We start from the raw sequence: 25375 nt of genomic DNA, 5'->3' as shown, positions 1-25375 counted from the left end.
TCAGTGATTGGTTTCTCCACTTTTGTCTACCGCAAGCCTAATATCACCAGTTGACATCTGCACTGGGATTCATATAACTCCCCTTGCTATAAAATTGGCCGAGCCATTTGCCCACTTTGTAAGCTCAATGTAGAAATAGTACATTGAAGCTATCCTGCAGGATAATGTCTCTCCTGATCAGATCGCCGTGTACCTATTGCCTGCCACCACAATTGAGCAATGTCGTTCATGAATTTCAGTACTGGTGCAATGCCAGGTACCAGCACATCGAAAGGATTAGCTGATCGAATCAAACAGCGTGTTTCTTCAGTTTTTAATAGGTAGAGTACAGACAGTACCCAACCAGCCAGTGCTAGAAAAACCCCAAACCAAATGTCTATTTTACATGTGATTAAACGATTGAGTAGCACTTGTTGAACAATCCTTAGTGTGCATTTTTATTTTAAAAAATTCCAATTAAGGGCAATTTAGTGAGGCCAATTCACCAACCCTGCACATCTTTGGTTTGTGGGGATGAGACCCATGCAACACGGGAGAATATGCAGTCTCCACATGGACAGTGACCCTGGGCCAGGATCAAACCTGGGTCGTCAGTGGAGTGAGGCAGCAGTGCTCAGCACTGTGCCCACCTCCATGCCGTGTTAATAGCTAGATGAACAACCAATTTAAGATAACCAGCTCAACTAGCAACATGGCTCGTTTATGATTGCTGGAAGTGGCATGCATTCTTATGTAGGAACCCGTTCTCTGCAAACAAAATGAATATGTTCAAGTCCTGAGCCTCTGCATTACCCGAAGAATGGGGTCCCTGTAGTTTCCTATTGCTTTCTCCATGCAAAGGTTCGGCCAATCAGATTTGATGTGCCAACTAATCGCCCCTTTTGTCCTGGGGCATAAATTATTCATTTGAAATTTTGCATTCATCTGTCTCTTCAACAATATGCAAGTTCTCTACCACCAAATGACTGTTTTTAATTAACCTTGCTATTCTTTTGTCATGTTTGGGGGAAAGTAACATATTACTGATCATTTAATTTATATTTAACATTATTGGCTTGGAATCTGTAATTGCAAAGATGATCAGTTAAACATTTAAATTCAATAAAGTGAGACCCTTGGGGTTGTTAATACGCTGGTGATAATTCACCTTCCCCTCAGTGCTGGCCTGTTAATGCCCCTCCAGTTAGCCAGTTATAAAGCAATTATTGTTTAGTTATATTTTAAACTGTCATTCTGCTATGTACATAGCCTATCTTTGCTAGGACTGCTTACTTTGAAAATACTATTTTGTCAATTTTCTATTTTTAATGCAGAAGACTTTACGGAATATCGAGAGTGTGAAAGTGCATAGATCAAGCCATTCCTCTAAAGAAGAAGTTCAATCTGATTATCAGTCTGAAGCAGAGGTTGAAACTGATGGCAATGTTTCATCTGAAGACCAAGAGAATCAAGATGAAGCTGTAGACACCATAATACCTGATGAGGATGATGCTGAGGGAGAGAAGGAGGGGGATGAGGAGGTGGTGGAAGAGGAAGAAGAGGAGGAGGACGCGGTGGAGGAGGAGGAGGAAGAAGAAGAAGTAGAGGAAGAATACGAACAGGATATGTCTGAACAAGATGATTTCAGAGAAAGAGATCCTAGAGAAAGTAAGGAAGAAGGCCATGAGCAGGACTATGATACACGTAGTGAAGCCAGTGACTCTGACTCTGAGTCTGTCTCATTTACTGATGGAGAATCTGCCACCAGATCTGGTTCTGATGCATCAGGTACATTCCAAGGCTGAAAATTGCAGTTTGCCATTTAATGTAAAATCCATTTATTTTGAGTATTTTTGTTACTGTAAGGTTGCCGTTTCAGGTTTGTCTGAAAGGTTAGGAAATCTCAGTCCAGCAAGCCAGAAAGTTTACTTTAGAAACCATTACAGTGCAGGAATTGAACCTGTCTGAATGTACAGTGAATTGTTCTAATCAGTTTATAAAATTGGTAGTTTGTGTTTCTTGACCTGTTTTTGTAGATGCTCAAATTCCTGATAGGTGTGGTATGGAAAGGCGAGCTGAGATTGTGTTTAAAAATTTGTTTGCAGCAGCTACAAAAATAGGTGCAGTACAGCAGTCTGTGTACACCTATCACCTACTTGTGTCCTAATCTGTGTAATTCATTTAGCTAAAATCTCCAACGTGAATCATTTGTAAATTTGAAAAAAAATCTTTGTTTGTGGCTTTTAGTAGTGGGCTTAATGAGAATTAGACTATTGTCAGGTAATATATGTAGAAATATCGCCCCAATTTTGTTTGTGGGAGAGTGGGAATATATGTCAACCTAATGTATAATGATTGAGGGGGTTGAAAATTATTTTCTTTAGCTTTGCAGGTCAGGGCTCTATGTTGCTACCATTGTGGTGGTCATGGCTGCTCATGAGGTTAGCCATTTGAATGGTGGACAATGTGGCTAGTGAGACTGGACTGATGTGCAAGTTTTTATACAGATGAAGCAACTTAATTGTAACCATTGGGGCAGCCTCACAGATTATGATAAAACAGGAAATTATATAATGTTCGGGTGTGTAACAGTCTCTTTGCTTAAGCCTTAGCACGCTGGATTCTCTGGCATGTTCATTAGCTTTCAATAGGCAGCAATTAAAATGAACTTTCTGAGCACATTGTGCTGAAACCATTAAGAAATGCATCATACAGCATTCGCCATCTTAGTTTTGCATTTCTTTCTTTCCCGGTTCTTATTCTTTTCCCTAGTCAATTAAGATGTCCGCTGTGCTTTTCAGGATTCTCGAACCTCTGGTTCAGGTATTGCTCTACTTCTGTGACTAGCTTTGAATCATCAATTTCTTCACTGTTCAAGATTCCCCTTCTTCATTCAGTGACAATTCACTGCTTTTTATTTCTGTTGGTCAAATGCAAAGTAAGACTCCCTTTACTCTGTCCCAACAATGTGCTTCAATCAGAGCTTCAGTAAGAGCACTTGCTGAATTACTTATCCACTTTCGTTTCCTACATTTGCCATGCTGTGGCTCTCTGATTAGTGTCAAATTAGTTTTTTATTGTTGTTATTTGCCTCCTTGGAACTGGTTTAAGTCTATTCAAGCTATCGTTTATAGATCAGGAGACTTCTGAAACATCATTCTGATTTGAGCCCAATGTAGAGGTAAAGGACCAGTTTTATGCTTCCCAGATCTTCGGTTATTAAGTTTGACTTGGGAGGTGCAATACAATTTTTCCCATTTGATAAATGCTAACCGTCCTTAATGGATCTAAAATATTTGAGGCGAGTAAGCAAACCTTTCCGTGTACATACATGGAGCTGTACCTTCATCCCTATTCTACATCAGTATATGGTTTCTCAGCTGCATCACTGTTAATATGGTGTTGGTACTCCACCAGTGCGAGCAGTATAATGATAGCAACAGCTTTTGTTTTGTTAATTGAACGGTTCAATTTGAAACACAAAATTTCATGTCAAAGCAAAGATTTGTAAATTGGCTAATCTTAGCTCGAGCTTTATAACTTTTTCAAATTGGTTCTTTAGTTATCTGGATTCAACTATAATTTTCAAATCCTGAAAGCTGCTACTGTGCTGAGTATGTGCCGAGCAGCAAATACTGGACATTGCAACAATATGGCTCCGTTTCCATAATTTTACTGATTTGTAATTTTCAACAGGCCTAGACCAAATTTAGTGGAATTTTCAACCCCCATCATCATACTGCAGTCTCTGATTCTTAGACTATCATTAAATAGAATTGTTACAAATTAACTTTTCTTCAGACGATGAGACAGATAAAAAGGAGAAGAAAAAGCGGTCTAGAGACATTTCTCCAATTGTGTTTGATAGGAGTGAAAGCTCAGCATCCGATTCATATGCAGGTATGTTTTGTGTTTCATTTGGAACTTGTTGTGCGTGGAGCTTAAACAGCAAGGGCCTAATGGGTTTTATGTACTATAATGCAGGATCAGAGAAGAAACATGAGAAGCTGTCATCATCTGTGCGTGCAGTTCGTAAAGGTATGGAAACAACTAGCTTAGAGGTTAGCATAAGACAACACACCCTCAATGTGTTGTTGAGCAGCTTGAAAAGCAGCTGTTAGGCCATGTGTCATGCTTGACATCTATGGACCTGATGTACTCAACTCTAAAATATTGTAAGCCGTTATAATTTATTGAAGTTGCAGTGCTCCGTAATTTATAAATTTCAACTGTAACCTGGGGAGATAAAATTAGTAGTGAAATAAGAACATTACTAATTCTCAATGCAAGTCCAAAAGTTAATTTTATTAGTTTAATATTTTAATTGACTAAAATGGGTGGTTGTTACATGTGCGGATGGCTTTTCTGGCAATTTTAGTTCTATTTTTATATCACCTACATTTTTTTTGTTCCTTATGCTGGGGAGTATCTCATTCAGAATGAGCTGCTTGTGCTAAGAGATAATCTAACTACACCATTGATAGTCCAACTGCACTCTTGTTCCTCCCTGGCCCATCGCAGAATCTTATCTTTCTCCACAAATTTGTGGAGTCTCACGATCATCGCCCGCGGCGGCACCCCAACTCTAGGCTTCTGCCTCAGGCACCTATGCGCTCGGTCCACTTCAGGCACCTTATCGAGCACCCCTTCTGCCACCAGCCCCACCAGCATCTTCCAAGACGTACCTCGTGGCACTCGCACCTTCCACTTATTCAGGCAGGCCCACTATTTGCAGGTTCTGCCTTCTCAAGGCATTCTCCTACTCCTCCACCTTTGCCCTCAATGTTTTCCACAGGTCCCCTAGGAGCCCCACCTATGTCTCCAGAGCCACCACACGATCGCTGTGGTCCGAGATCACTCCCTTGATCTCCCGAGTCTGCAACCCCTGCATCTCCACCCGTTCCAGAGAACTTTTCTGGGGTGCCACAGCTCCTTCGATGGCCGTTGAGCGATCCTCACGCATTTCCTTCTTCTGGCAGAATTTGTCTTGAATATATGCCATCAGCTCCTCCACTGGGGCCTTCCAGCTTGCACCAGTCCTTCCCCGCCTGTATGCTTACAGTGGCTGCTGCAGCAAAGGCTCCTTCCAACTTTTCAGCCAACTCTCTCACTGTTTTCTGCCGGGTCTGATAGCCAGCAGACATGCTACTCCTGGGGGAAACTACTCCTCCAACATTCACCTACGCCTTTTCATCAAAATTCCACCCAGTATCGGGTAAAAAGCGCTCTTTTCTGTGCCTTTAAGCAGGAGCTGCCCTGTGTGTGACCACTCGTTCCATGGTCACAACCGGAAATCTCCAACTGCATTCTTGTGACAGCTTTCGAATACGGGTATTGCACAGATGATCTTTGAGGTGGTTGCTGCCTGAATTTACTTATGTGGATGCTGTCTCCACTCTGCTCTCTCGTGAGGAAACTTAGCTCCTTCAGACTGATTGTAAAACTGCCTCTTGATTTGGTTGCGTGAAAGTTGTGTGTCATAAACCTGTAGTACCAACAGCATTGCTTATCTAACAGCTAATTAATTTGACATTTGAAGTGCAGGATTGAGAAATTGTGTAGCATTGCAACCCTATAAATTATGGGCTAAAAGTTTTTGGAGTAAATCCTTTACTCTGAAGTGTAGAAAAATGTTAATTTGTAATAGACCCTTTCATGTTTAAAATCGTCTTGTTTCTCCTGCCAATGCTAGACTGTTGTAATCAAAAAAAATTTTTGCGAATCAATAATGCTATTTGCACCAATTCATGGGAGAAGCTGGGGGAGCAGAATTAAATATATTGGAATTGGCTTTGACCCTTTTTTTGTCTTTATTGATTATTAAATTACCTTAATTGGGATGGATAGCTTTGTGAAATTGGCAAAATATCCAGTTAATGTCTCCCTTCTGTTGATGATCGTTTCCTGAATTGGTCATCTTGCATCCACAACTTTTGATTTCGCAGCATTTCCAAGTTTGTCTCCAAATTACAATGTCATGATAATTCGGTACCCGAGTGTTTCCTGTTGAACTGAGAGCTAGTTGAAGAGCTTGTTTTTTGTACCTTTCATTGATATGCCATTTGTTTTTTTTTTTTGTGGAAATGTAAACCTTTTTAAGGTGAATTGATTACAGAATTGCAAATGTCTTGTTTCCAACTTTTATAATGGATGGCACTAAAATTTCATAAATTAGCTTGAATTTTTCACAAATGTGGGTCATAGATAGCATTTGATATATTCCTTTTTTTCCCCCTGTACATGATTGTTCCAAGAAATGGAGGGCTATATTGTTTACCATTCCTGCACATTGAATGAACTTCTTAAGTTCTTTGTGCAATCTGAGCAGTGAAATTGCATAATGTTTTCTGGCATGCCCCTTTTAATGGTTCTAGCTTCATAGTAAGTTTAAAGGTCCAGCTTGATGGTTAGTGAATGGGTGAGTGAATGAATGTGTAGGGTGGGTGAGGTGGCAGGTGGGGCTGTCAGTGGGTGTGTTTGGGGTGCCAGTTCTTCAGTTAGCCAGGAGTTGGGAGTAGGGTTTTCTGTAACATTTTTTGGATGACTATTCGGGTAAGTAAATCGAAATTTCCAACGACTACTCAGGACTTCTGCAGGATCACGATACATATCTCCGGACATACATCCAGTCACCAGCAATCCAAAGAGCGGATGATTTGGGCCATAACAAAGGAGGAGAGAACTTTGCTTCTCATCAGCTGGTACAGCAAAATATTTTTCAGGTGACATTTGATCATTTGTTGGAAGCATCAGGACTAGGTGGAGCCTAACAAGAAGAAACAAGAATGATTTGGGAAAATGGTTAATCTGTACCTGATTTTATTTGTAATTATTTTGTTATAGTTTGTGAGTTTCCATCCATTTTATAGCTTGAGTAAGTTGTCGTTCAGTTAGACATTTATCTTTACATGAAACCATTGTATATGTCAGTAGATATAAAAAGTTACAATAATAATCTTATTAGAAGTCACAAGTTGGCTTACATTAACACTGGAATGAAAAACCCCTAGTTGCCACATTCCGAGCCTGTTCGGGTACACGGAGAATTCAGAATGTCCAATTCATCTAACAAGCATGTCATTCGAGACTTGTGGGAAGAAACCGGAGCATCCGGAGGAAACCCACGCTGACACGGGGAGAATGGGCAGACTCTGCAAGACAGTGACCCAAGTGTGAATTGAACCCGGGACCCTGGCGCTGTGAAGCAACAGTGCTAACCACTGTGCTACTGTGCCGCCCTTATACTTTGGAGGAGACATGGTGGCGCAGTTGTTAGTACTGCTACCTCACGGTGCTGTGGACCCACGATCGATCCCAGCCCTGGATTACTGTCCGTGTGGAGTTTGTTCATTCTCCCCATGTTCATTTTTATCAATGACCTAGAGGAAGGCGCAGAAGGGTGGGTGAGTAAATTTGCAGACGATACTAAAGTCGGTGGTGTTGTCGATAGTGTGGAAGGATGTAGCAGGTTACAGAGGGATATAGATAAGCTGCAGAGCTGGGCTGAGAGGTGGCAAATGGAGTTTAATGTAGAGAAGTGTGAGGTGATTCACTTTGGAAGGAATAACAGGAATGCGGAATATTTGGCTAATGGTAAAGTTCTTGAAAGTGTGGATGAGTAGAGGGATCTAGGTGTTCATGTACATAGATCCCTGAAAGTTGCCACCCAGGTTGATAGGGTTGTGAAGAAGGCCTATGGAGTGTTGGCCTTTATTGGTAGAGGGATTGAGTTCCGGAGTCAGGAGGTCATGTTGCAGCTGTACAGAACTCTGGTACGGCCGCATTTGGAGTATTGCGTACAGTTCTGGTCACCGCATTATAGAAAGGACGTGGAGGCTTTGGAGCGGGTGCAGAGGAGATTTACCAGGATGTTGCCTGGTATGGAGGGAAAATCTTATGAGGAAAGGCTGATGGACTTGAGGTTGTTTTCGTTGGAGAGAAGTAGGTTAAGAGGAGACTTAATAGAGGCATACAAAATGATCGGGGTTGGGTAGGGTGGACAGTGAGAGCCTTCTCCCATGGATGGAAATGGCTGGCACGAGGGGACATAACTTTAAACTGAGGGGTAATAGATATAGGACAGAGGTCAGAGGTAGGTTCTTTACGCAAAGAGTAGTGAGGCCGTGGAATGCCCTACCTGCTACAGTAGTGAACTCGCCAACATTGAGGGCATTTAAAAGTTTATTGGATAAACATATGGATGATAATGGTATAGTGTAGGTTAGATGGCTTTTGTTTCGGTGCAACATCGTGGGCCGAAGGGCCTGTACTGCGCTGTATTATTCTATGTTCTATGTCTGCGTAGGTCTCACCCTCACAACCCAAAGATGTGCAGGATAAGTGGATTGGCCACGCTAAATTGCCCCTTAATTGGAAAAAAATAATTGGGTACTCTTTAAAATGAAAGTTATACTTTTAAGTGCTGAGGGGTTGATGCATGTGTTCTGAGATTGAACAGGCTGCATGTGAATGAATTGACAAATTGTATATTGGATACTATTGGTATCGAACCAGACAGCAGGTTTTAATGCTATCAAAATCAATGAGCTATTTCTGCTAACAAGCTTGTTGCCGCAAATGTATTACTCACCTTTGTGCAGTTTGGCTTCAATTTCAGACCCATTTTAAAAGTTCACATTCTAATCTGATTGATCACTCAGTTACAGTTGCCATTTTTGCTGCATTTCCAAGGATGAATGCTTAAACATAGCCTTTAGTTGCCTTGCCTTTTGACAGTACCAACTGCAACCAGCTGCAAATAAGTATGTGTTGCCCATCAGAAATATGGCAAGGATGGCACCTTAAACTGAAGAACAAATCATGCTTTAAAAAAAATTTCAAATGCTGTTTATATCTGTGGAATATTTGCAACGGTGTATTTATTTTATATGTTAAATAATCATACCTGATTATTAAATGTTTTGTTAATTGTTAAGTAGAAAGTATTATTAAACAATAATTATTGCATAACTGAACCATATAAGCCAATTCATTTTAATACTTTGAGATGGTTGAGAAGACCAGCTCTCTCTTTCCTGTCAAAAAATTAGCACTCTGGTCATATGTATGTAGTGCAGGGAAACAATCTCTAAGCTATATCCGTATTCCTGTACCTTTACCTTCTGATGCAACGGTGTAAAGTTTCACTTTCCAATCGATCATCCATTATGTGAATTGGTCAGGTTTAGAATCGTCTCAAAGAAACTCACAACCCAAAAGTGGGTTATTTGTTCCGCTCTGCTGATATTGACTCTTGAAAGAGCAGTTCTGCACAGTCCCACTCATGCTTTTTGTCCACAATTTATGCAGTTCGGAATTGTTCAATTCTGCTGTCTGGAATTCCTTAGAGTCTGTTTGATTTTCTTCAGCTTTGAAGTTTTACAGCTGATAGCAAGATCTCATTCAAATTATTGCTCAAATTGCAGCAGCAATCAGACTATGTGCCGATCTGTTGCATTGGACTTCTGCGTTTTGTTTTTAAATCACCATGACTTCTTTAACTGAAATTGCATTTTATGGGTGGATGTTTTTTACATCTCTGGGACAAAGTTGACATTTCTGAAAAAATTATAAGTGTCATTTTTGCTGCTGAACAGTTGTCAGTTGTGCTATTTGCTGTTACGTGAAGTAATTTTATATTTACATTTTTACAGATCAGACTAGTAAACTGAAGTACATTCTTCGAGATGCACGATTTTTCCTCATAAAAAGCAACAACCATGAGAATGTATCCCTGGCAAAGGCTAAGGTATCGTCTTGTGTACCCAGATTCACCTGAAATGAACCCAATTGTATTTGCACAGTACATTCTGCAGCTTAGTTTTTTAATGTTGGGTGTGTTTGCCACTAATTTGTGATTGCTTTCAATCCCACTGGTATGTATGAGTTCTTAGATTTTAAGTTTGTGTTGTGGCAACTTGTATACCTACTTGTAATTTTAAAATACCCAGTTCACAGGCAAGAATGGTTAGAAAGGATGTTTTCTATAGTGTTCTGCTTGTACTCTGACTTGTGATGGTTGTCATCAGTATTAAATTTGAGCAATCAATTTGTATAATTTAGATGTTGCACGTAGTTCACTATGTGGGCTTCAGGACAAACCGAGCACCTCAGCAGACAAAGCTGACGCTGCCACCTGACCAAAAGCTGGACAGCAATTACCAAAGAATTTGTTCTGTGGTGGTAACACAGTATTGCTGTTAATTAATTTGACCTGAAAAAGACAGCCAAAAAAAGGTGATCTGTTTGCAAGATTGAGACATGCCCTTTTTTTTTTTTTACCTGATCCGGTTCTAAATGTGTCAGATTGTCCCCGTAAGCAGTGACATAGGCACTGTTCTGAGTCGGGCATAAAGCACAATCTGGCTATATGCCATACTAACCAGATCAATGGCATCTGAACAATTGAGACATGCCTAGTAGATATGATTAATTTAGTGCAGAAACTATACACATGAGATAACATCTGTGTTCCAGCCACAGTACCTCATCATCATTGTAAGATATATTTGTATCATGGGAATACTGGTAAGTTTTCACTCCCCAAGATTAGAATTCTGTAGTGTTTCTCCTCTGTACACTCCGTACTCCCCCGGCTGCTCTGTGGATCCTTCAACAAGGCTAATAGGAGCTCTAGCGGCATGGCATAATTGTGGCTATACCATGTCCCATGTCATCTCACAAATCCGAAAAAAAATTAAAAGTCCCATATCTCTTTGAATGACCGACGACGCCTGTACACCGTGGGCCGTCACTGGCCTCCTCTTCTGGGTCCCTCAACCTGATGGGCGGCGAGTTTCTAGGGTTTGCGGTATCCCCTGCACATGGCGTCTTGCCTCCAGCCTGTGTTGGCCTGATGCTGTCTCTGGCTTCTGTCCGCCTCGGCTACCACAAACTACGAGAGTGCAGCCTACACGGGATCCATACTAGCAGACACCTGTAAGGAATTGGAAAAGGAGACGGACCCACAATCTGTTGGGGTTTCCACCCCAGGACCCCGCAAACCTTGCTCTTCACATTCTCCCGCGGCCACTTCAGGAGTGTCCGACCTCTGCCGGGACCATTAGGGAGACTGCTTAGCTGCCCTCCACTTATCCCCACGCTTCACCTTTGGTCACAAGAAGATCCACAGTGCTGAAGCCCTGTTCTTTATTGTTTGGTTGTTGGCAGTTGCCTCTATGTGCTGATGCTCCTAGAGTTCAGGCACATTGTTCAGGCTTCACAGTTTGCTGGACACGCAGCCTATTAATCATTCTGAGACATGGCACATGTGCTCCCAAGGAGGCACTTGAGAATTGAGTGAAGTTCTCTCACAACCAGCAGGGCTAATTCCTCATTTGACATAGCCTGCTGGTTATCATAAAGGGAATGGAATTGAATTTTCGGACAGAAGCAGCAGCGGGGCTCTGTCCTGGAAGTGTCTGACAAGACTACCGGTGGTGGCCATGGAGTGAATGGTTGCACGTAAGGTAGCTCCTGCCTGAGGACTGGTTTTGTGGCCCTTTTTGTGATTTGTGCAGGTGGAAAAGTGGTGCAGTAGAACTACGATTCCTCCTCTGGCGAAAGATGCCGAACTATGTTAACTAACCTGGATATCAAATGAGGAATGTGTTGAATAAGGGGCACGCTTCGGACTCCGAGAACATGCATGGCGCAGGAAGGAAAACATGGCAGAGCGACCTGTGGCTCAGTGGCCGACGGACAAGTTGGTGGAGTTCCTATCGCCAGAATATAAAAAGCAAAGGCATGTGGTCACTGAAGATATGGCAAAATTCATATCTGGAAAGCCCTGGAAAGGTTGGAAGAGCAGTTGGAGGGCCACAATGCGTCGATCCAGAAGGTGGAGGAGACGGTCACTGGCCATGAGAATCGAATTGCCTCGTTAGAGGCAGAGATGTTGATGATGTCGGAGAGGCAAAATATGATGTGAGCCAAAATTGATGACTTGGAGAACCGCTCCAGACGACAGGACTGCCGGAGGGCACAGAAGGAGCCAGGACCTCGGGAGTATGTGGCGAAGATGTTCGAGCGGTTGGTGGGGGAGGCGATTTTCAAACACCCTCATGAAGTGAACTGGGCCTAATGGTTGGTGAGGAGGATGCCTCTAGAGCTGGGGAGCCACCATGGGTAATCATAGTATGGCTCCATAGATACCTGGACAAAGAAAAGAGCCTGAGGTTGGCAAAGACAATGCAGGACTGCAGCTGGGAAGGCCATGCTTTCCGAATATACCAGAACTTGGGAGCGGAACTGGCAAAAAGGAGACAGGTCGAATTTAATGCCAGGGCTGCTTTGTAGGAGCAAGGTGAGGTTTGGAATGATGTACGCGGCTCGCCTTTGGGTCATGTATGGGAGTAGAGAACATTACTTCAATGCTCCAGAGGAGGCAAATGACTTTATTAAGGAGCGTGGTCTGGGGAACATTGAAGAATCTGGGTGGGTTTGCCTACATGGCCTAGTTTTGGTTGTATGCGGAGTGTTGTTCAGTTTTCTCTGTTATATGTCTGTATAATTTTGCAATATGTGCCATCCTGCATGTGGGGGGTATGGGTGTTGGATATTTTCAAACAATTGTTGGGAATGGTGGGTGTGGGCGGTGGAGGAGTGGGTGTGGAGGATGGACTGGTTTGGGGTACTCGACTAAATGTGAGTTTGGTTAGGGGGGGGGGGGGCGCTGTGTGTGGAGTTTTTTGTAAATATAACTTCTCAGGTGGGGATCACCCTGCTAGCAGACATGATGGTTAATGGAAGTCAAGTGGGGGAGAAAGCCGGAGTTGGTTATTTGGGGGAGGTGGTTATTTTCAAGTGGGTTGGGATGGCACAATTGTAGCTATATCACGTCCCAAGTGGGTTGGGATAACGAGCCTTGGGTAGTGCCGCTGTCTTTGTCTGGAATGGGGGAGGGCAGGGGAAGTGGAGTGGAGGGGTGGGTTGCTGACGGTGAAGGTTACTTTGTGCTGCTATTGAGTGGAGTGAGGTGGCGGCGGCTATCTTCAGAGACCTGGAGTTTGGGCCATTATGATTATCCTCTGGCTGACTTTTGGCGGGGGGGGGGGGGGGGGGTTTGAAGGCAGATGTGGTCATTTTCAGAGGGTGAGGGATCAAATGAGGTTAAGGAAAGGGTGCGTGGGACAAGTGTTTAATTGAGGACTCGGTACGAAGATGAGTGGAGCTGTGGTGATTATTAATAAGAGGAATTTTAACTTTGCGCTTGACCCTAGGCTGGATAGGTTGTGCCCCAAATCCCTGAACGTATCGGGGGTGGTGAAGGAGTTTCTTGAGTTCATGGAACAGATGAGGGGTGGGGTGGGGGGAAGGAGTTCCGTGGAGGTATGGGCATCCGAGAGAGAAGTTCTCCTTTTACTCCGGCATTGACTTTTATTATGGGTGGTAGGATCCGAATACTCGGCGATTGTTATATCGGACCTTGCACCGCACTGTGAGGATCTGTGTGTGGAGAAGGGGGGCACCCAGCGACTGCCGTGGAGGTTGGATGTAGCACTGTTGGCGGACCGGGGCGGGGGGGCATGTGAGAGGATAGTTACAGCAGTCAAAATGTTCGTGGAATTCAATAGGAACTGGTCTAGACCTTCACGTTCCGGGGAGTTAAACGTGGTAACCGGTGGGGAGCTGATCTCGATTAAGGTGCACAGGGAGAAAACGGGAAGGATGGAGAGGGAGAGGCCATTCTGGCTGTGGACCGGCAGTATTCGGCTATGCCAAAGGAGGAGTTGAAGGAGAGGAAGAAGCTCCAGATGGAGTTCGCATTGGTTTCGGCAGAGAAAGCGGTTGGCAAGTTGCGTCGGGTACAAGAGGCATTTTACAGACATGGGGAGAAGGCCAGTAGGTTATTGGCGCACCAGCTGAGGTGGTAGGTGGCTTTGAGGGAGTTAGTGCAAATAAAGGACCTGGCGGCGGCATGGTGTCTGGCCCAGGTAAGGTAAATGCGGTGTTCATGACCTTTTACCAGGGGATACATATAGAACATACAATGCAGAAGGAGGCCATTCGGACCATCATGACTGCATCGACCCACTTAAGCCCTCACTTCCACCCTATCCCCGTAACCCAATAACCCCATCTAATCTTTTTGGACACTCAGGGCAATTTAGCATGGCCAATCCACCTAACCTGCACGTCTTTGGACTGTAGGAGGAAACCGGAGCACCCGGAGGAAATCCACGCAGACACGGGGAGAATGTGCAGAGCATGGACAGTGACCAAGCGGTGAATCGAACCTGGGACCCTGGCGCTGTGAAGCCACGGTGCTAACTACTTGTGCTACATTGCTGCCCAGCACAGTGGCACAGGTCAGGGCACCTGGAGGGGGACATCAAACAGTTCCTGGATGGTTTAGATTTCCCAATGGTGCAAAAGGGAAAGGTGCAGGTGTTTGAGGCCCAGCTTGGGCTGGACGGGATTATGAAAGCTCTGGGCCCGGATGGATTCCGAGCGGAATTTTATTCAAAATACACGATGGGAGGTGTGGCTTCATCTAATGGGAGCCCGTTAGCCCGGGGTGAGTTGCCACCCACACTGGTACAGGTTTCGATCTTTTTAATTTTAAAAAGGATCCAGAGGAATGTGGGTCTTATTGGCCCACATCACTATTAAATGCCAAATTGAGGTTATCCGTTAAGGTGCCGGCAACGCCCTTGGAGGACTGAGGGTAGTGGCGGAGGGTCAGATGGGGTTTGTGAAGGGCCAACAATTGTTGGCCGATATAAGGAGGTTATTGAATGTCGTGATGTCACCCCTGTCGGGTCTGGAGCCGTAGGTAATAATTTCCATGGACGCACAGAAGGCATTCGACCAGTTAGAATGGGAGTATTGAGATACTGGGGCGGTTTGCGTTCAGACCCAAGTTCATTTCCTGGATCAGATTGCAGTATAGGGCCCCATGGCAAGTGTTTGCACGAACGCGTTAGGTACTTAAGGGAAAATGCAGGGGTGTCCAATTTGTCCTTTACTTTTTGTGTTGCCAATTGAGCTGCTAGCAATCGCGCTTAGGCTATCGACAGAGTGGAAGGCTATAGAGAGGGGATTGCTGGAGCGCTTGAGTGCCCCTATATGTGGACGATTTGCTGTTATATGTGACAGACCCGCTCTCCAGTGTGAGTAGGATTATGAAGGTGTTGGGTAAGTTTGGCTCCTTTTCGGGGTACAGACTTAATGTTGGGATGAGTGCGGTGAGCTCTCGGGGACAGGAAGGAAACTGGAGAAGCTGCCGTTCCGGCTGGCTCGGTTGAGCTTCTGATATTTGGGAAGACAGGTGGCTTATAACTGGGCACTGTTGGCCAACCTGGAAGAAAGGGCGAGAGATGATTTGAAGAGGCGGAATGCTCTCCTGTTGTTGGCAGGCAGGTTTCATCTGAGGAAGGAGCAGTGCTCCGAAAGCTACTGATTCGAAACAAGTGTTGGACTTTAACCTGGTATTGTAAGACTTCTTGCGTTGTTGGCAAGGTGGGTTCAAACTGAAAATGACGATTCTTCTGAAGTTATTTAGTTTTCAGAATTCCTGATTTTCTTACCCAAATCCTTTTTTTGGGAAGATTAATAGGCCTTTGTGGGCAGGCAAGGTGCCTCAGATCTGGAGAGTTTTTTTGCAGAGGGACTGGTGGTGCGGTCAGGGGGGCTGGTGTTGCCAAATTTGGTTTACTATTATTGAGGGGCAAATATCCAGAAGGTTCTGAAATGGGTTGTGGAGGGAGGGACAGTTTGGGGGTGGATGGAGGAAGCTTCTTGCATAGGGTTGAGTTTGAGGGCACTGGTGATGGCTCTGCTTCCACCCTCACCGGGCAGGTACTCTACGAATTTGGTAGCTTTAGTCTCGTTAAGAGTTTGGAACCAGTTTAGGCAACGCATGTTAAAGTTTGTGGGAGTGTTGTGGGCAATGATATGTGGGAACCATAGATTATCCCAGTGGAATTGGATTTGATGTACAGGGTTTAGGAGCAAGAGGGGGTAGAGAGTTTAGGGATCTGTTTGTGGAGGGTAGATTTGCGGGCCTGGAGGAAATGGATTAAAAGTTTCAGCTTCCGGGTGCAAATGGGTTCCGGCATCTACAGGTCAGGAACTTTGTGCGAAAGAAGTTTGCTGCATTTCCGTGGTTACCACCCCCTCATTAATGGACAAAGTTGTCTCTGAGGATGAGGTAGGGGAGGGAAAGATCTTTGATATCTATGGGCATTTGAGGGAGAGACCACACTGGAGGGAATATAGAGGAAATGGGAGGAGGTGTTGGGTGCGGCAGTTTAAAGGAGGGTGGAGTTAAAGCCTTGCATAGGATAAACTCGACCTTGTGTGCGTGATTGAGCCTGATTCAATTTAAAGTAGTGCATAGAGCGCATATGACCAAAACACACACAAATGGGTTCTTTCCAGAAGTGGAGGACAGATGTGAGCGGTATTTAAGGTGGCTGGCGAACCACACACCGGTGTTTTGGTCCTGTCTGAAATTGGCAAGATTTTGTCTCAAAAATGGACTAACAATGTCGGCCATTTTAGGAGTAAGGGTGGCAGTGAGCTTGTGGGTAGCGATTTTTGGGGTTTTAGATGAGTCGGGAGTGCAGGAGGGGAGAGAGGTTGATGTGTTGGCCGTTGCCTCCCTGATGGCCTTGGAGAGGATTTTGCTAGGGTGGCGGACTTTGGAGTCACCTAGGGTGGCAGCGTGGTAGGAGACTTGTTGAGTTCTGCATTTGGAGAAAATTACATTGTTCATCAGGAGGTCGGAGGAGTTTTGAAAAAATAAATTTAGAGTACCTAATTCATTTTTTCCCCCAGTTAAGGCGCAATTTAGCATGGCCAATCCATCTACCCTCGGTTGTGGGGGTAAGACCCACGCAGACACGGGGAGAATGTGCAAACTCCACACGGACATGTGGCCCAGGGCTGGGAGGCAGCAGTGCTAACCACTGCACCACCCTGTTGCCCTTCGGAGGAGGGGTTTTACTCTAGGTGGAGGCTTGTTTATCTCCTTCCAGAGTTGGTAATTGTCAGTGAGAGGAAGCGAGTTGGGGGCATAGGGAAGGGGGATTTGTTTTGTTATAATAAAAGGTGGGATTCAATTGCGTTCGACTTCAATTTCGTTAATGAAACCCGGGCTTCCAGGACCTGTAGTTGGAGACACTTGTTGCAGCATCCTGGTCCTGGGCACTGGAAATGTACCTGGATTCCGACATGGAACAAGAGGTGCAACCCAAGGCTTTGAGCTCTACAGCCATGACTTACCCCTTTAAATTAAACCGTTGAACGGTGCTTGATTTTAGATTAAATCAAATTCTCCACGGCCCTTCTTTCCTTGTCTTCAGTACTACCAATTATAGCTCTTGCAGTTTATAAACCACAAAACGTATTCTCAACTATAAGCGATAGTACCGACCTTACCCACTGCTTACCAATCAGCTCTCTCTCTTGTTGCCTCAGCTGCTAAGTCCCAAAAATGGGAACCCGTCAGACAAAATGGCAACACCTCCAAGTTGACCACTCTCCTTGGTTGGATAACCGGGAAACAGTTGCTTTTCTCCCAATTTAATTTATACTCCGAAAAAGTCCTAAATCGCTTTCGCAATGCCATAATATCACCCATTGTGGGGATCAAGTCAGTTATATATAAAAGATCATCCGCGTACAGGGAATACCCTATGCTCCATCCGCTGGGTATTAAGTGCCTTGTTGTGGTATTAGCATAATGTAATACAGCTTCGAGAGGAATGTGAAGAGTAATTTGGATGTTTGGCCGTTTAAATTTGTTTGTTCAGCCCATACTGCAGCATGAATGGCCTCCTTCTGCACTGTAGGGATTACCTTAATAGAAGATAATATGCTTTTTTATTCTTCCTGAGGAAATGGACAACCTCCCATTTCCCCACATTATACTCCATTTGCCAGATCTTTGCCCACAGACCTAACCTATCTCTGTTCTTTTGTGTTCGCTTCTCACCCACCAGTGATTCACCTGAGGAAGGAGCTGTGCTCCGAAAGCTAGTGATTCGAAACAAACCTGTTGGACTTAAACCTGGTGTTGGAAGACTTCTTGCTGTTCTTTCTTTGTGTCATCAGAAAATTTAGTAGCCACACCGTTGGTTCCTTCATGTATGTAAAATGTGAAGAACTGAGACCCCGGCACTGATCCCTGTGGCACACCACTCAACGTATCCTGCCAACCAAAAAATTACCCATTTGTTCCTTATTCCTACAGTTTCCTGTTAGCTAGCCGATCTCCTATCCATGCCAATATGCTACCCCCTATGCCACGAGCAATGATCGTTGATGAGGCATCTTATCAAATGCCTTCTAAAAATCTAAATACAGTATATCCACTGGTTCCTTACCCACAATACCTGTTACTTCAAAGTGCTTCAATAAATTAGTTAAATATGATTTCCCTTTCACAAAACCCATGTTGACTCTGATTACCTTGAATTTAACTATGTGCCCTGTTATAATGCCTCAAATCTGAAATAAAAAATAGAAGTTGCTGGAAGTTTTCAGCAGGCCTAGCAGTATCTGGAGAGAGAAATAACATTTCAGGTTGTGACTGTTTTGAAACTTCAACTCTTTCTCTTTCCACAAATGCTGCCAGGCCCTCAGTATTTACAGCATTCTCTCGATTTTGGTTCAAACGTTTCCTGCTCAACTTCAGATCTTTATGTTCCATTAACTGTGCATAACTAAGGTACTTTTTTCCCCCCTCTCTTTCCTTTTTAGGGTGTATGGTCAACACTGCCAGTAAATGAGAAGAAGCTCAACACGGCATTCCGTGATGCTCGGAGTGTTATACTGATATTCTCTGTTCGAGAAAGTGGGAAGTTTCAGGGTGAGAAAATAGTATGGTAAAATTGAGTAGTTGCGTTGATTTTGTGGATATTTTCTCATTTCATTAATTTTTTCATTGGAAGGCAGTATTTTGATTAATCCACAGCATTTGGGCATCGCTGCAAGGCCAGCAGTTATTGCCAATCCCTCGATCATGATGTAATTTTCTTAAAGTACGAAGCTTAAAATAGAGCAAGCTTTCTTGTCAAAATCTCTAATTTCTTAATGTTAATTGTCACATCACTATGAAGATTCTAGAGTGGTCTGCTGAGCCTTGCAGAGTTAATTTCTTTATTAGTGTCATAAGTTACTGTGAAAAGTCCCTAGTCGCCACATTCCGGCGCCTGTTCGGGTACACTGAGGGAGAATTCAGAATGCCCAAATTACCTAACAGCATGTCTTTCGGGACTTGAGAGAAAACAGGAGCACCCGGAGGAAACCCACGCAGATACAGGGAGAACATGCAGATTCCGCACAGTGACCCAAGCCGGGAATCACCTGCCGCTGTGAAACAACAGTGCTAACGACTGCTACTGTGCCGCCCAGGAGCATGCATTTGCACGAGCATGCAAATACTACCATTGTAAGATGACTACGGGGAGTGAATGCTTGAGGTGGTGTATGCGATACCAATCAAGTGGGTTCCTTTGATCTGGACAGTGTCAACTTTCTTGAGTGGTTTTGGAGCTGCATATCACACTTTTGATTTGCATCTTGTAGGTGGCTTTTGTAGGCATGCATTTATGTTGCTTGTCTATTTAGTTTTCTGATCAATGACGGGGACCTCACCCCCCCCCCCTTGTTGTCTTGGAATTGCTGCTTATGGACCAGATTGCTTCATTATCTAAGGATAGAGCTCAACATTGCACTGCCTCATTCCAGAGGTTTGAGGCTGGTAAACCTGGCAAAAGCCAAACTGAGCATGGATGAGCAGATTATTGGTGAGTAAGTGTTCCTTGATAACTTGTTGACACCTTCCATTACATTGTGAGTAGACTATTGGGGGGTAATTGGTTGAATCTTGTCCAGCATTTTGTGGTGGGTCATACCTGGGCAATTCTTCATTTTGGCTGCTGGATGTTAGTGTTGCAGCTGTGCTAGAATGGGTTGGCCAGAAGCATGGCTGGTTCTGGTTCACAAGGTTTCAGCATTGCAGCTGGTTGTTGTCAGGGCCTGTAGCCTTGACTGTATCCTATGCGATTAGCCATTTTGCTGATTGAAGGCTGCGATCTGTGATGGTGGGGACCTCAAGACAAGACCAACTTTGTAATGTCTGGAACTTCCGTCTCCCATTATTTTCTTAATTACCTGCCACTGTTCACAATTGGATTTGATAGAACTGCAGAGCTTTGACCTGATCTTTGGTTATGAGATCATTCAGCATATTTATAGCACTCTACTTCTGCTGCTTAGCTTGCGTATAGTCCTGTGTTGTTTCACCAGGTCTGGTACCTTTTTAGGTATGCTTAGTTCTGCTCCAAGCACTCTGCACTCTTCATAGAACATGGGTTGATTCCTGACTTCATAGCAATGTGGAGGAGGAATATGCCAGGCCATGACTTTGCAGATTGTGATGGAATATAATATTGCTGTTACTGATGGAAATGGTGTCTCGCAGATGTCCGGTTCTGAATCTTGGAATTTTTGTTATTTACTCCTGTTAAAGAAAGTACTTAAGGAGTACTTCAAAGTATCACTCACATGGTTTTTATATTCTTTCATGAAATGTTTAAGGTTAACTTCCTAAGGATCAACCAATATGCCTATCACTCATTGCCTTTGAGATGGTCGTGATGAGCAGCCTTGAACTGCTGGAATCCATGTGGTTAGGTACACCCACCGTGCTGTTAAGAGAGTTGCAGGATTTTGACCCAGCAACAATGAAGGAATGACAATATAATTCCAGGTCAGGATGATGTGGGGCTAGGAGAGGATCTTGTTCCCACGCATCTATCTGCTCCTCTTGTCCTTCTAGATGGGTAGAACTTGTGGCTTTGGAACGTGCGGTCGAAGGATCCTTGGTGAGTTGCTGCAGTGCATCTTGTAGATGGAGCACTCAGCTGCCACTGTGTCATTGGTGGAGGCAGTGAGTATTTAAGGTGGTGGATAGGGTGTCAATCTAGCAAGTTGCTTAATCCTGGAGGAAGGTGTTGAGCTTGAATATTGTTGGAGCCGAACTCATCCAGGCAAGTGGAGAGAATTCCATCATACACCTGACTTGTGCCCTATAGAGAGTGGGCAAAGTTCACGGAGTCAGTAGGTGAGTTACTCACTGCAGACGTCCCAGGCTCTGACCTGTTCTTGTAGCCACAATATTTATATGGTTAGTCCGGTTCAGTTTCTGGTCAATGGTAACCCATGGGATGTTGACAGTGGGGGATCCATTGAATGTTACGGGGAAATGGTTAATTATCTCTTGTTGTAGGTAGTCATTGTCTGGCATTTCTGTGGTGTGAATGTTACTTGCCACGTGTCAGCCCAAGCCTGAATGTTATCCAGGTCTTGCTGCATATGGGCACTGATTGCTTTAGTGTCTGAGGAATTGCTAATGGTGTTGAAAATTATGCAATCATCAGTGAAAATCCGCACTTCTGATCTTTCAATGGTGATTTTTCAATGGAGGGGAGGTCATTGAGATGCAATGGTGTCCTGGGACCTCCCAACAACCACAACCATCTATTGTGTTAGATATGACTTCAAACAATGGAAAGCTCTCCCCTTGATTCCCATTGACTCCAGTTTTGCTAGTGCTTCTTGATGCCACACTAGGTCAAAATGCTTGATGTCAAGGGCAGTCATTCTCAACTCATCTCGTGAATTCAACTCTTATGTCCATGTTCGGACCAAGACTATAATGAGGCAGGAGCTGAATAGCCCTGGTGGAATTCAACCTGAGCGTCAGTGAACAGGTTGATTACCGGTAAGTGCTGCCTGATTGCACCGTCAATGCCATCTTCCAGCCAATTTTGTTAAATAAGAGTATTTTATTGATGCATTTATTATATATATATATATTTATTTTTAAGTTGAGATACAGGATCAATATAATCCTGAATAGAATTTTAACCCTAGTGGGAAGGGTGGGTGAAAGATAATCTACGTACCCGTCCAGGTATTTTGAACCTTTTGGGGAAAAAGACAGCAGATTGGAGTGAATGATGAAAGTGATGATTGGTGACTGACTGAAAGCTGTACTAATATATTGCATGTATCCGGTTGTAACGAGAAATTTGTGCGTCCAGTGGGAAAGTAGACTCAAATTGACTATTTGCTATTCCCCCACCTGGTATTGTACCTTTATCAATAATTAAAGCAGGGAAAAGATCAAAGAGTCTTACTCTATAATGTTTATAAAGAAATGCAGGCAATGCACAAGTTACTACCCTCTGGGAAGTAAAACCATGATCCATGTGAGTTGAATGTTTTTTAATGCTCTTTCGATATTTTCCTATCCCTGACGCCGAAACATCCGAAAATAACTTCTCCACTTGGCACCATCGTTCCATGGATTGCCATTCTAAACACAACAGTCAAATTAGAAGTCATATAAACTTTTTCTGTATGTGCTGTCTGGGAATAGCAACAGGATGCTGGTAATAAAGATGAGATGTCATATTGGACAACATTTTCTTGCCAGCCAGTATTCTTTCACCACTTTATTTCTCTTCCCTTCATCTAAAAAATCTAATTCTGTTAAATACAGACCACTTGTACTTTCAGTTACAATGTATAGCTATAGTTGAGTAAATGTTACTTGGGGATATGGAAGTGGCCATATATTTAAGGGGCCATTATCTCTGACAATGGCTTGTCCCTTGATATAATGAATCAAAAATTCATACTTGCAAATGCAATAAATGTATGTATAATGTATTGGTGAACCGGGTCTATTAATTTTATGTCACTAACATTTTTCATTTGGTTTCAGGCTTTGCCAGACTTTCATCAGAGTCTCACCATGGAGGATCTCCAATTCACTGGGTGCTGCCTGCAGGAATGAATGCAAAAATGTTAGGTGGCGTATTCAAAATTGACTGGATTTGCAGGTACTGTCAGCAGTTAAAAGCTAAACAAATTCTGAAACATTTGAGCAGCAATTTTCTATTATCTGGACTGTCTGGGTGATGTTGAGTATAAGCTTTGTATGGAGGAAAGGAAATTACCATATTCATAGGATTGTGATCAGTTTTTTTTTAATAAACATTTTATTGAGGTATTTCTTTGGCATTGTAACAGCAACCAAATCAACAATGTACATAAGAAAAATAGAAACATTGTGCAAATACCGTCTCCCTCTCCCACAGGTCCTACCTACCATTGCTTACCCCCCTAAACTATGCTAACCTAACACCCCCCCCCCCCCCCCCCCCCCCCTGCCCTTCTGCTGACAATTTATTCTCTGCGAGGAAGTCAACGAATGGTTGCCACCTCCGGGCGAACCCTAACAGAGATCCTCTCATGGCAAACTTAATTTCCTCCAGGCAGAGGAAGCCAGCCATGTCCGAAAGCCAGGTCTCCGATTTTGGGGGCTTTGAGTCCCTCCATGCTAGTAATATGCACCTCCGGGCTACCAGGGAAGCAAAGGCCAGAACGTCCGCCTCTTTCTCCTGGATTCCCGGATCCTGCGATACCCCAAAAATCGCCTGAACTCCCGGGTCTTCTGACACTCCAAAGATCGCTATCTCTGGACTCTGCACTGCCCGTGTGTTAAGCACCTTGGACATTGCCCTTGCGAATCCTTACCAGAACTCTAAGCTCCGGGCATGCCCAAACCATGTGGACTTGGTTTGCAGGGCTGCCCTTGCACCTCCTACAACTGTCTGCTATCCCAAAAAACATGCTCATTCTCGCTGCCGTCATGTGTGCCCAGTGGCCCACCTTAAATTGTCTCATAAATTCCACATCGTCCCAATTCGGAGCGTAGACGTACACAAATACCACCCGGACCCCCTCCCACTTTCCACTCACCATTATATACCTGCCCCCCCTTATCTGCCATAATTCTCCCAGCCTCGAATGCCACACCCTTACTGATCAGAATTGCTACCCCCCTGGTCTTCGAATCCAGCCCTGAATGGAACACCTGGCCTACCCATCCCTTTATCCCTTTCTCAATCTCTTATGAGCTGCAAGCTTTAAATGTGTCTCCTGAAGCATTGCTACGTCTACTGTTAACCCCTTTAGATGCGCGAACGCGCGCGCTCGTTTGACCAGCCCATTCAAACGCCTCACCTTCCACATGATCAGCCTGGACGGGGGGCTAACCCTTCCCCCCTGCCGACTAGCCATTGCCCTTTTTTGGCCAACCTCAAGCCCGTACCCTTCGCTCCCCCCATAGAGAGCCACCGCCCCCGACCCTCAATTGGTACCCCAAAATTGATACCACCTCTGTCAGCAAAGCAGCATTCTCCCCCCCCCCAACAGCCCCACGACCCAAAACCCCCTGCCAAGCGCCAGCTGAGCACTTGCTCACCCCCCACAGTGCTCCCGGGAGTCTGCTGACCCCAGCAGTTTCCGCCCCTGCCGCCGATCAGACTGTCGCCTCATTGTCCGGACCCCTTTCCCCACATAAATAAACCATTTAAACTACCTCTCCAGCCCCAGTGAGTAAATAGTAATACGAAACAAAATATAAACAAAAGTCACTGACATTGCACCGTGAGGAGACACTTGTTGAACCAAGGCTCCAACTTCCCGAAAAACGCACTAAGTACAGGGCCCCCTCCCCCCTCCGTATCTCAACTTTGCCGAAAACACTGCACCCTCCAGCCACCACCACAACCCTTACACGCACCCAACATTGTATACAATCTTGTATTAGAAACGGTACCGTGTTACACAGCCCCACCGCCGCATTCCACCAAAGCTTAACTGTCCTTTAATTCGCGTCCAGCTTTTCTTGTTTGCCGAATGACCATGCCTCGTCCGGTGTCTCAAAATAGTGATGCCGTTCCTTGTACGTGACCCATCGCCTCGCTGGGTATAGCATCCCAAATTTCACCCCCTTGCTGAAGAGGGTTGCCTTCACCCGGTTGAATCCAGCCAGCCTCTTGGCCAGCTCCGCACCCAGGTACTGGTAGATGCGTATCACGCTGTTCTCCCACCTGCTGCTCCGTTCTTTTTCTGCCCACCTCGAGACAAGTTCCTTGTCCGAGAAGCGATGAAATCTCACCACCATGGCCCTCGACGGTTCATTCGCCTTGGGCTTCCTTGGGAGGGCTCTGTGTGCCCCGTCCAGCTCCAGGGGTCGAGGGAATACCCTCGTCCCTATCAGCGTCTCCAGCATCTTGGACACAAATGCTCCCGCATCCGACCCCTCCACACCTTCGGGGAGGCCCACAATTCTCCAGTTCTGTCTCCTGGACCTGTTTTCTAGGTCCTCCAGCCTCTCCTGCCACTTCTTGTGGAGGTCATCCTGTACCTCCACCTTAAGGACCAATACGACCAACTCGTCCTCACGGTCGGATAGCTTTTTCTCCATCTCCTTAATCGCTTTCCCTTGTGTCGCCTGAGTTGCGATCATTTGGTCTATTGATGCCTTCATCGGGGCCAGCATGTCCTTTTTAAGATCAGCAAAGCA

The 25375-nt window shown here is 44.6% G+C and overlaps 1 protein-coding gene across 6 annotated transcripts in view; it reads left to right on the top strand.

Annotated features, from left to right (window-relative positions):
• Positions 1–25375, top strand: part of ythdc1 (YTH N6-methyladenosine RNA binding protein C1) — a 64994-nt gene that overhangs the window by 17301 nt on the left and 22318 nt on the right. For 2 of the 6 annotated variants that reach the window (XM_072517077.1, XM_072517076.1), the window contains exons 4-9: positions 1314–1767; positions 3781–3879; positions 3964–4017; positions 9633–9727; positions 18688–18796; positions 22724–22841. In XM_072517077.1, the coding sequence (XP_072373178.1) occupies positions 1314–1767; positions 3781–3879; positions 3964–4017; positions 9633–9727; positions 18688–18796; positions 22724–22841 (929 nt within the window). The remainder of the gene's footprint in view (positions 1–1313; positions 1768–3780; positions 3880–3963; positions 4018–9632; positions 9728–18687; positions 18797–22723; positions 22842–25375) is intronic. The other 4 variants (XM_072517079.1, XM_072517078.1, XM_072517081.1 and 1 more) reach the window with 3 other exon arrangements.

This window comes from Scyliorhinus torazame, chromosome 9, assembly GCF_047496885.1.
Source record: "Scyliorhinus torazame isolate Kashiwa2021f chromosome 9, sScyTor2.1, whole genome shotgun sequence".
NCBI lineage: Eukaryota > Metazoa > Chordata > Chondrichthyes > Carcharhiniformes > Scyliorhinidae > Scyliorhinus > Scyliorhinus torazame.
Note: the sequence above shows the minus strand (reverse complement) of the source record. Positions and strands in the feature narration are given on the sequence as shown.